The following is a 12,502-nucleotide window of genomic DNA, read 5'->3' as shown; positions in this document are numbered from 1 at the left end:
TAAGCCCTAGGGTAGGCCCATGATTGCTAGCTGGAGTAAACATGTTTGGCCATAGACCACTGACCTCAGATCATTCCATCTATTGTCAGTGTCTGAGAAATCACCAAAAGCTACTCTATAGTGCTTCGGGAAGGTAGGTAATGAGCACTAGATGGTTGTTTGAAAAATCTTAAAACAATGATTCTCTAGCCCAGAAACCAAAGCCCCTTTAGCAGAGTGAGGCCTGAACCCTGAGAGGCTGTTAACTTGGGCCAACTTTTATATTTCAATATGGTATGCATTGATCCATACAGCTAATACACCAAAAAGCCATTTTCCTTTCTTAGGCTTCTTTAAAAGAAAAAAAAAATCCAGAATCTTAGTCTCTTCAGTTTTAGGGTGCTAATGTTTAAATCTCCTTACCCCATTTAAGGATGGAGTCTAATTATCTTTTGTTTAGAGATTTGGGACTAGGACCAAACCAGAGGAGATGAATGCCTGGATCATTATGGAACTCTGAATTTGACGTGGGTTTAAACTTGGAAACACTTCGCAGGGTGATCTTGTTGGGAAAGAAGGTGAGAAAAGGAAAATGGCGAGAGAGCTGCTAGTTCACCCACCCTTCTAGCTGAGGTTATAGCTACCACTTTAAGTGATAGCCAGAAGACAAGCATTGAGTTTATCAATTTGAAGTGCTGGTAGCACAGTCTTTTCAACAATTGATTGAAATCCTACATAAACTTTAATTGGGAAAGGGAACAACTGTTTTGGACAGATGTAGAATATTTTCCAACCAACCGGAAGCACATAGGACATGCATTTCAAGAGGCGCAAAGTGCCCACAAATTCAAATGAAGTAAATGAGCGATGGAAAATCTGGTGCATATTGACCAATGAGTGTGACTACACTGAGTAACCTTTAAAGTGACCTTTGATAGGATGGAACAGGGTTTTGGATTCTATCCCTTCTTTCTACATCAATAAACTTGTTTATCGAGGACACGCAGAACCTCCTGGAAGAGCTGCTTTCCTACATGTTAACAGACTAACATTGCAACACAAGCCTTCTCTAATGCCAGCCATTCAAGTACCAGGAGAAGCCTGTGAGGGGAAATGTGGGGATGAGGCCCAGGTCCAAAAAGAAAGGGAAGGGTCTCTCTAGGACACAATAAGCATTTTTTGGAGCATCCTTTGTGATACAGATGAGACTCAGCTGCAGTAAACCCAAAAAGAGACAGACCCGGGGATACACAGGCCTTGTAGTTTTCCTTAGCTCTAGCTTGTAGACATATAGTGATGCTCATGAGGTAAGCTCTCCCACTGGAAGCCTGAATATTCCAGGATAACCAGGAAATAGTCACCATGGAAAGGGGAAGAGGAAAGGGTTCACAGACATCAAGAGGGATTTTTCTGCCAGGCTCCTTTGAGCAAATCTGACATTGAAATAGCTGTTAGCAGGAACTGCTGCTTGACATGGAAAAGAGAACTTAGATTTTCAGTCTGCTTGTCAAATAATTGTAAACTAGACTTCTTCAAGAAGAAGCTGATTGAATCTTGATAAAATATTGGTGGCCTCCAAAATCAAGGGCCAGTGCTCTTAGTTGAAGCAATGTTAGAATCACCAACCTGGTGCCTAGCTCTGACATAGTGCTTTTCATCATTAGATCTCAAAGTGCTTTATAAAAGACATAAATAGGAAGTTGTTATTAGGTACCAAGGTCAGATCTTTGTGTTAGGGAATGATTTTAAGATTTTTCTCTCTATTTTGGAGTTTCTTGGTAGTTGGTAGGTTATTCCATATATTCCTGTATGAAGGATAAGGAAGATGGGATGAAGTGCTGGATCCTCCTTGTTGCAAGCTGAGGCTCATGCAGCGTCATTGCTTTCAGTGCTGCATGTGTGACAATATAAATGCACATTACCATCAATAAGGTCAAGTCCTCAGTGGACCTGCAAGGAAGCAAGACACATGGACTGAAGGGTTGGAACTTATATGGCTGTGGATCACATGGAATTTATATGGTTGGAATTGAAGAATTCATCTAGTGAACAGCTTAGATTTTGAATGGTTAAATATTTGTTCAAGAGGTTTGTTTTCTGTGATCATCGTATTCCAAACACATAGCTCCAAGTCACAATGAGACCTTCTTTCTCTATTTTTCCATTGGTGTCAATGTTCTTCTGGCAATGGCAATTATTCTGGCAGTGTTTGTCACTGAATCATTGTGTGCTGGTGATGCCACCATCGAGTGTCTGTTTGCTTGAAAGTAGGATATTACACTGTCAAAGCAGATAAGGAAGCAACGAACTGTTTGAGGGCATTGGATTGTATAGTTTCTTAAGTTTGGACTTCTCAGGTTTATGGCTTCGCTTTTAAGCTGCTATTGTGGAGTGTGAAATGAAGTGTGCACAACAGCTGAGCATTTACAGGAGGCTGTGTACTTCACTGACACTGTGTACTTCACTGACACTCTGTGGTGCCGCTAAACTTTTGATGGTGACTATCAAGTTTGGATCTGCTGCTGTGCCAGCTGCTGAAAAGTTATAGCGAAAAACAGTAAAAAGGATTTATAGAACTGATATTTTGTTCCATTTAGAGTGAGGTTCTTCTCCAGGAGTGTCTTGAATACTGATTTCAGTGATTTGTCAAGGGCCTCATGAGTTATCCCACATGTCAGAAAGTAATCAGCAAAGTATCTTACTTCCAGGATGCCTTATAGAGCTTGTAGGATTGTGTTCCAGAGCACTTCAGTAGCAGAACAGATGCATGACCGCCTCCTGTGCCCTTATTTTCTAACGGACTATCGGAACAAATAGCAGAAGAGGAAATGATTATAGCAAGGCTTGGTTCACTTGACAAAGTGATTCATTACCCACAATTATGCCTCTATCCTGGTTATATTATTCATGTGTGTTGCAAACAGATCCATGGCTGGTCCTGAACTAATCTGGAGAAATATTTTCTTGATGAAATCCTAAGTGCTGAGCCAGTTCAACACTCCAAGTACACGAGTGGCCCAGATAGCAAGTGGGAGAAATTCTGCCCAGGAGAACATCTTTCTCAACTCCTTGGCTAGGGACCTGCTTCTTGTTCCCCACTCTTGTTAATTAGCTATGACTGCAGATATTGTGTCTTAGCATACGTACGCACTGCAATAAAAGACCCACAGCACAGCCGCAGCTGACCCAGGGCAGCTGAATTGGCTCATGGGACTAAAAATTGCAATGCAGATGCTTGGCTTTGAGCTTTAACTTTGAAACCCTGCAAGGGGGCTGGATCTTAGAGCCAGGGTTCCAGCCCAAGCCCAAACATCTACCCTGAAATCTTTACCCCACACCCGAGCCCTGCGAACCCAAGTCAATAGACCTGAGCTCTGGGTTTCAGTTCCATGAGTTTTTTATTGCAATGTAGCCATACCCTTAATGTAGCCTGGAGCCAGCCAACCCTGAACACCTGAGCAGGAATCACCTGATTCTCCTCTAAGAGCAGCAGGAAGCTGCAGAGAGAGTTTTTTCAGGGAGTTCTCAGGAAGAACAGAAGTCAGTACAGAGGCTGCTGGGAGTGAGTAGGCTCCAGCAGAGAAACTGAAACCTGGGTAGTGAGACAACAGGCAGGGAAGGCCTGGTAGAATGCATGGACTTGAAAACTTTATTTTGAATGTTTGTTAATTTAATAAAGAAGGAACCCCTGACTGGGAGAAGGACTGGGGCCTGGAAGCCAAAGCCAGAAGGCTGAGCTCCAGCTAGCAAGATCTGGGAGTAGCCAGCCGGGAAGACCCTGACACCAAGGAAGTTTGGAGCTGTGCCAGCTTAATGCTGGAGGGAAGACTTTTGTGTTTTTTTTTTTTAACTTTAAGTTAATAAACCAGATCCTATTAAAGGATTTGTAAAAAGCCTCTTTTTAAATTTGAGTAACCAAGAGGAGAAATTGAAGTGTGGGACTGCTTATAGGACATCACTCAGACCTGCAATTTGGGCATCATCTTCAATTCAGCCCTCTCTCTTAATGCACATATCCAGACTATATCCAAGTCTTCTTGTTACAACATTTCAAGGATTTAGCCTTATTGGTCTGTACAGATTGCCAGGACTCTTGTTCGGGTCTTCATCACCTCATGCCTTAACTACTATAATCTCATCTTGACATCAGTTACATTGCACCTCCTCAAATCCATTCAAAATGTTGCTGCTAGCACCACTTTTCTGGCTTGTCATTCTGACTATATTACTCCACTTCTTGCTTCTCTTCACTGGCTCTCGTTCTTCCACTGCATCAAACACAAGCTCAAATCCATTCAAAATGTTGCTGCTAGCACCACCTTTCTGGCTTGTCATTCTGACTATATTACTGGCTCTCTACTCTTCACTGGCTCTCATTCTTCCACTGCATCAAACACAAGCTCCTTCCCTTTACCTTTAAGCCCCTTCACCATTTAGTCCACCCTATCTGCCAGGTCTACTAGCACATCAAGGCATCAACTCATAAGAACAGCCAGACTGGGGCAGACCAATTGTCCATATAGCCTAACATCCTATCTTAGAATCCATCATTTTGTATAGTTGCGATTGTGTTTTCCAATATGCATTACTTTGAACTTTACAACATTGAACTTCATCTGCCATTTTGTTTGCCAGTCACCCAGTTTAGTGAGATCCTTTTGTAACTCTTTGCAGTCAACTTTGGATTTAACTATCTTGTGTAATCTTTGATCTTCTGTAAACTTTGTCATCTCACTGTTTACCCCATTTTCCAGATAATTTATGAACATGTTGAACAGCACTGGTCCCAGTGAAGGTCCTTGGGGACCTTTACTGGGGCACTGCTACAGTCTAGGGACCAAGTGGATAGGCAGCAGTTCTGCAGAAAAGGACCTAAGGGTTACAGTGGATGAGAAGCTGGATATGAGTCAACAGTGTGTCCTTGTTGCCAAGAAGGCTAATGGCATTTTGGGGTGTATAAGTAGGAGCATTGCCAGCAGATAAGGGACGTGATCATTCCCCTCTATTCGCCATTGGTGAGCCTCATCTGGAGTACTGTGTCCAGTTTTGGGCCCCACACTACAAGAAGAATGTGGAAAAATTGGAAAGAGTTCAGCGGAGGGCAACAAAAATGATTAAGGGGCTCGAGCATATGACTTATGTGTAGAGGCTGAGGGAACAGGGATTATTTAGTCTGCAGAAGAGAAGAGTGAGGGGGGATTTGATAGCTGCTTTCAACTACCTGAAAGGGAATTCCAAAGAGGATGGATCTAGACTCTTCTCAGTGGTAGCAGATGACAGAACAAGGAGTAATGGTCTCAAGTTGCAGAGGGGGAGGTTTAGGTTGAATATTAGGGGAAAAAATTCACTAGGAGGGTGGTGAAGCACTGGAATGGGTTACCTAGGAAGGTGGTAGAATCTCCTTCCTTAAAGGTTTTTAAGGTCAGGCTTGACAAAGCCCTGGCCGGGATGATTTAGTTGGGGACTGGTCATGCTTTGAGCAGGGGGTTGGACTAGATGACCTGCTGAGGGCCCTTCCAATCCTGAGATTCTATGATTTACCATTTTCCATTGTGAAAACTGACCATTTATTTCCTACCCTTTATTTCCTATCTTATAACCAATTATTGATCCATGAGAAGACCTTCCCTCTCATCCCCTGACTGCACTTACTTTGCTTAAGAGCCTTTTGTGTGCGATCTTGTCAAAAGCTTTCTTAAAGTCCAAGTACACTATATCTATGGGATCACACTCATACACATGCTTATTTGAACCCTCAAAGTTTTCTAATAGATTAGTGAGTCATGATTTCCCTTTACAAAGGTTGTGTTGACTCATGTATTCAACTGATAATTCTGTTCTTTACTACAGTTTCAACTAATTTGCCTGATTCCGAAGTTAGGCTTACTGGCCTGTAATTGTCAGAATTTCCTCTGGAGCCTTATTTAAAAATTGATGTTACATTAGCTTTCCTTCAGTCATCTGGTATAGAGGCTGATTTAAGCGGTAGGTTACATACTAGTTAGTAGTTCTGCAATTTCATATCTGAGTTCTTTCAGAACTCCTGGTGAATACCATCTGGTTCTGGTTTATCATTTTGTTTTAAAACTTCCTCTATTGACACCTTAATCTGTGACAGTTCCTCAGTTTGGCATCCAAAAAGAATGGTTCAGGTGTGGGAATCTTCCTCACATCCTCAGCAGTGAAGACTGATGCAAAGAATTCATTTAGCTTCTCTGCAACGGCCTTGTCCTCCTTTAGTGCTCCTTTAGCACCTTGATTGTCCAGTGGTCCCACCGATTATTTGACTGGCTTTCCACTTCTGATGTAATTAAAAATATTTTGGTGTTAGTTTTTGTGTCTTTTGCTAGTTGCTCTCCATATTCTTTTTTTTTTTGGCCTGCCTAAAATACTTTTACACTTGACTTGTCAGAATTTATGCTCCTTACCTCACTCTGTCAATAATTTGTTAGTCTCTAAGGTACCACAAGTACTCCTGTTCTTTTTGCGGATACAGACTAACACGGCTGCTACTCTGAAATCTGTCAATAATGGTCATTCACCTGTTTGCTTAATTCTGAAGCACTTCTGCACTTCCATCCATACTGCCCCCTATGCATGGGACAAACCCATAAAACTGTCTGAATTTAATCTCCCTTTAAATTCCTCTTTGAAACCTACCTCTGCTGTAATGCCTACAAATCACTTCCATCTGGTACTGGTTAGGTAAGCACCAAGCTGTGACTTCTCTTCTTCTGCTCTACTCTGTTTGTGTTATTTTTCTCTCATCCTCACAACCCAGTCCTTTCCTGTTTGTTTCATCCACCACTTGTTTCCCGTCTGACATGTACACTGTGAACAATCTGGGGCAGAAACTGTCTTCTTTGTTACATGTCTGTACATCACTGAGCATAATGTGGTCCTGCTTCTTGATTGGGTCACCGATTTGCTACTTTTATATAAATAAAAAATAATGCCCTTCCCACCCCCCCACACACAATAAAAAAATAAAATAAACAGCAGATAATCATGGAGTGGAAACATGGCATGGTTCAGCAGTTACCCTGTTATTTTTTGTTAGTTTAGGTATTCTGTTTTGCTTTTGATGTACTATAACACTTCAATGGGTTGAGTGTTAACAAAAATGCTTTAAATTTGGTTATAACATCGTTCAATATTCAAAACAATGAGGAGGGGGAGGGGAGTAGTTTGAGCTTCTTTTTTCCCTTCTTTCTTTTAAGCTGTGTTGACTTTTCATACCAAAATTTTAGCTGTACTCCCACTGGCGAGCAGCATATTATTGCGGGTTGAACTTACAACTCTGCTGTGTATTGGGGGACGTGGTCAGGAATTTTGTTGAGCTTCTGATTGGAGCAGTCCACTGTGGTTCCTTCACAGCGGCATTTTTCAGGGCAAGCCAGATCTGCAAAGCAGTCTCCACTTAGTTTTGATCTGTAATCTTCGGTGCCTGTGGAAGAGTCAAGGCAAAATACAGACACTGAGTCCATAGAGTATGAGATTCATTTCTCATGAGAAAATTAAAATGACAGATCTGCAATGTAGAGTATAGACAAATAACTTGAGAAATGTTTGGTAAACTTTGTGCTACTAAACAGACATTAAGGCTTCAAGAGAGGGTTAAAATACAGGGGCTTGAGATATGCTGGAAAAATTTGTGACCAAGTTCATATGATGGGAGAACACTAAAAACTTAAGCTTTTCACAGCTGTACTTTCTGCTGATTGTGCTGTCAGCCAATCTTGCCTGGTTTCCATCTAATTACACAAATGCCACTGATTATTACAGAATTTATTTTTCTCTCTGTGTGTCAAGATTTAATAGATTCTTGTATGCCATTTCTTTTTTCTCTTGTTACTCTTTTTGTTGTTGACTGGACTTCATTAACCTTCTATAGTCATTTCTTTTACAGTCCCCAATCCTCCACATAATCTCAAATACATAAGATTCAAAGCCCTATTTTCTCCTTTAATTTTAAAAATGTATAATCCTGACTTAAGCCTCAGCAGCTTGCCATGCTGTAGAAAGCTGCGTGACGTTCCATGGTGCTTGACAGAACCATGTTTTACTCATACCTTGCAACCACATGGTTAGATCAAGCACAACAGAAAATCTCGCTAAATTATCATAACTGCATCCACTAGGCCAAGGACAAGAGCAAGGGAAAAAGAGGAAGGAGTAGGGAAAAGCTACAGAATCTCTTGAAGTTTAATACTTGCTTACATGACATGGCATTCCTATTACAGAATGTCCACTGCCACTGTAACAGTATTACTGTCACAGCTTAACTAAAAAGTACAAGAAATAGACCACATTGCAAGTTTCTTCCGCCATTTCCCACAATCAACAGAACAAAAATAAAATCCTATACATATCAGCAGAAAACATCCAGTAAGGAACTGAGGGTGGGTGACAGGGAAAACAGAAAGAAGCTCAAAGGACCTGTGGGTTCTTCTTGGACAAAGGTGGAAAGACACTAGAAGAAGAAGGTGCACCAGGGATGGGAAGTACACTGTGACTTAGTTCAGACACTGAACTTTACTTACAGCCAAAATGGTGAACTCCTGCAAAAGTAAAGATAGCCAAGAAGGAAAGAAAGACAGAGTAATCCCAATTAAAATAAAAACATGAAACTAAGCACTCTCACTCTCTTGCCTCAATATTATTTCTTTGATTACAGGATGTTGCAATGAGGCACCATCTCTAGGACAGAGAAGAATTCATTTTAAGTGGCATACAAAACTTCAACTAAGCTAAAGGGTAGAGATTAATTATGAACTATTTATAGATGATTATACTTTTCATGTGGTATAATTTATCTTTTTAAAAATTCTTTTATTACGATAAGATAGAGTAATGCTGCTGTATACAAATGTATGCTAAGCCACTTAAAATAAAAAAAATAATCAAAGAAACTTTGGGGAAACAGTCACAAGTACCATAGAACAAAAGAGGCCTCACATACTGTAATATTTTAGCGTCTACTTAGCTTCAAGTAATGTATATGACATAACTACTTGAAATATTTTATGAACTAATACAAAAGCAGGATTTGTTCAGGTTCCTGCTTTATTACTGTTATAACCTTTAGTCTTCAAACATGACTATGTGGGAATACTGTTAAAATAGTTTAAGTGTCTGTGGACCCAGATCTCTCAGCTATAAAAAGTCTACATTTAACCTGTTATAGAAAATGCTGACTTTTTTTAATTATGTTTATCTAAGCATGAAGTGTATCCAACTTTTTTTTTTAAATGGGCTTTGAGAATTACTTATGAGCAAGAAAAAAATCTAACTTGTATATGCATAGTAGTTCAAACTAAATCACATAAAATATTTAGGTCAAGATCTCCAAAGTTTGAAGAAATGTTGCACATTGTACACTATGTCCATTAGTTACTTAATAGGAAGAGGATACACTGAAGCCACACTTCAAAAAGTAATATTCTCAGAACTTCCTGATATGTTTCACATTTTAGCAATTACAACTTTAAGTAGGATATTATTTCTTGAAGGTAAATAAATCAGAGCTGTGCGTGGCCATGTTATAAATTGCCTGTTAAAGATACTTGCTAGTAAAATGCTTCTAATTTAGAGACAAAAGCCATTTTGGCAATATTGAGTAGAAGTCTCTCTGTGTGAGGAATACAGCTGTTCTACTCATTATGGAATTCAGGTGGCCAGATAGTTTGGGGAAATCAGATCTCCCTCTCGCACTGTAAGCTATTTTAAAATAAGAAGTTGCTACTGCTGCCAGTGATGGAAAACTACCGTCCTTGTCCAATTTTCTTTTTCCCCTATAAAACTCAAGCCAACTTATTAGTAGAAGGACATGAAAAAATCTCACACGATCATTCCAGTTTAAAAAGAAAACTGCATGGCAATAAAAGCAAAGCGGTTAAAGATACCAGTTTAAAAGGTAATAGGTAAGATCAATCAATAAATCAGTATTTAAAACACTGCAGAAAGACAATATATATGTAGTGTTTGAAAGAACAAGTGCATTCAATAAGCTACTGTAAATATTTTTCTAGATATTAAACTATGAGAGAAGCTTTTTGTAGTTATACACTTGTGTACTTGGCCAATCAATTATTTATCACCTGTTAGGAACATAACGTAAGTATTTGTCTATAAAGAAAGCAGTGCACACGCTTGACAGCAAAGGGGAAAGAAACAAATTTCAAAGAGCTAGGGCAATATCATTTTTCCTTTGGAAAATGTCACAGTATTACAGTACTTGAAAGTGATGTTTACATTACTGTTTCACCCCAACTCTTAAATTTTGTTTCCTCTTTAACAAAAAGTATTTCTAACGCACAATGTGTGTGAGAGATTTTAAAATGCCTTTAATGAAGAACATCACCATTCTTTTCTTGGCATTCTGTTGTGATTTCATAAAACACAGGAATCATAGGGTCACAGGTGAGCAAGCAATAGTTGCAGATAGACAGCAGGGAACTGCTGGTTTAGAGCATAAAAGCAAAGCAAGAAAGGGTAATTTTTTAAAGTGGCTTTAAGTTGTACTAGCTCTTTGACAGTAGAAAGATTTTCTGTATTTAAAAGCAGCTCAACAGCTACATTTTAAAAACAGTGTTACAGTAGGTGAGATATACAAGGTAGGTAAAGATGTCAGTTGGAATATATAGTAACAGGTGCAACCTTCTAACTAATGTAAATAAAAGTACCATTTTCATAGGCTATGTGCAGATTTGTGAGACAAAAAAAAAGATATCAGGAGCTGCATGCAAAGCCCTCATATTCAGAAAACAGAACTACTAGTAATCTACACAAGAAAATATATTTATCTATAGAGTATTGACTATATTTAAAACACATGCATCAGTTTCCTAAAGCTATGACAAATTTTGCTTTTGGGTGGGGAGAGGAGAGGGTGTCTGCAGTTAGTCAGTCTTACTGCAGAGCCAAACCTACCTGGAATGAAATACTGTTCTTTAGCTAAATAAAAACAAAGAGAAAAAATAGAAGATGCACCTGAATGTCAGCAAGCAGAGAATGTGTTCTATTAGATTAAATATGGACTACAGTTAACTGCAGATAATTATGTGAAAAAAAGTGTTTTCACAACAAAAGCTGATAAACGACATGTGAATAGTTATAACTATATCCGGAACATGGATAATAAACAGTTTTCTTTCGGTATTTGCACTCAAGGCTGAATAAACTGTAGAATGTGAAATGCACCTGGAACAGCTGGATACCATATGACAGAGGTTAGGGCTTAGAAAAATGTAAGTAGGAAATGGAATAAGATTAGAAAAAGCAAACAGTAAATTTCAGTATGAGGTAAGCTCCCTGTGTAACACGAATAGGTCATGTTTCCATATTTAGCTGGAAATATTTAGATCTTTCACGTATTCCAAAGCCTTGTGAAACTTTGTTTAAATGATTTATGCTGGTAATCCTTGTAGAGAATAACTCTATCATTTCATTCTGAAGTGCTGTATATTACATTTCTTCGGTTAGATTTAGTGCTAGTTAGATTTAGTGCCAAATGTGTTAACTACAATATATTCCATGATCAAATAATGTGAGCCGCCCATTATTTTCCTCTTTGTTCAGTAGAAGAACAAAAAAGGTTCTGCAATGTTTAATAATTCAGTAGAGAACCAGCTGCTTTTATTAAAACTTCTGTAACCACTGTTTTTGGCAATAAAAGAGAAATAGCAGCTGAACTAAGCAAATTACCTGAGCAGCGGAATTTCTTGCTTTTGATCTGGCCAATCCTTTTGTTTGCCAGACGGCGGGGGCTGGTGCAACGGGCACCACTGGTCTCAATAGGGTTTGTATGAAGATAATCCGCCAGCCACTTCAGATGGCAGTCACAAATAAATGGGTTCTGAGCCAAATGCCTTTCATGAAGGAAAAAAAAATTTTTTTTACACGTTATTTGCAATTGGTCTCAACTATTCCTGAAATGCTCTTATGTTATAGAAAACAAACATAAATAGAAAGTTGCATTACATACAACACAAATAAAAGTATACATACAAAGTCTGAATTGCCCGTAGGGGTGAAAAGGTGCCTTTAGCAATGGTTTGAAGCTTGTTATCATACAAAGAGAGAAGGTTCAGGTTGTGTAGATCTTGGAAAGCATCTACTCGTAGGCAATTTATCTTGTTGGCATTTAATAATCTGTTATATGAAAGACAATTATAAAATAGAAAGAATTAGTTTATTGTCACTCAAGCTTCACTGTGGTATCACCAATAATTCTTTGTACCCATTTGCAACCGGAACAAGAAGGTTATTTTGTTTAATATTATACAAACCTTAATTAACAAGTGTGCATTTTTTTTATTGAATTAAAATAACTTATTTAGGTGTTCTGTAATTATTCTGTACCATTTACACATAGGAGTTGAAATGCACTGACTTCTTTAGTAAAATCGCAGTGTTGTGTGTGTTCATGAAATGTATGTAGGTGGTGTTTATTTGAGCAAGGAAATGAGCTTGAGAAATCAAGTATGGGCAAGGAAAACTTTGCCTTTTTCCCAAAAGAAGG

The 12,502-nt window shown here is 38.9% G+C and overlaps 1 protein-coding gene across 5 annotated transcripts in view; it reads right to left on the bottom strand.

Moving 5' to 3' along the window:
* Nucleotides 1-12,502, bottom strand: part of SLIT2 (slit guidance ligand 2) — a 422,038-nt gene that overhangs the window by 93,973 nt on the left and 315,563 nt on the right. For all 5 annotated transcript variants that reach the window (XM_054030535.1, XM_054030533.1, XM_054030537.1 and 2 more), the window contains exons 13-15: nt 11,989-12,132; nt 11,686-11,849; nt 7,276-7,426 (exon numbers count right to left, since the gene is read on the bottom strand). In XM_054030535.1, coding sequence (XP_053886510.1) covers nt 7,276-7,426; nt 11,686-11,849; nt 11,989-12,132 — 459 coding nt within the window. The remainder of the gene's footprint in view (nt 1-7,275; nt 7,427-11,685; nt 11,850-11,988; nt 12,133-12,502) is intronic.

The sequence above is a fragment of the Malaclemys terrapin genome, chromosome 5, assembly GCF_027887155.1.
Source record: "Malaclemys terrapin pileata isolate rMalTer1 chromosome 5, rMalTer1.hap1, whole genome shotgun sequence".
Classification (NCBI taxonomy): domain Eukaryota; kingdom Metazoa; phylum Chordata; order Testudines; family Emydidae; genus Malaclemys; species Malaclemys terrapin.
Note: the sequence above shows the minus strand (reverse complement) of the source record. Positions and strands in the feature narration are given on the sequence as shown.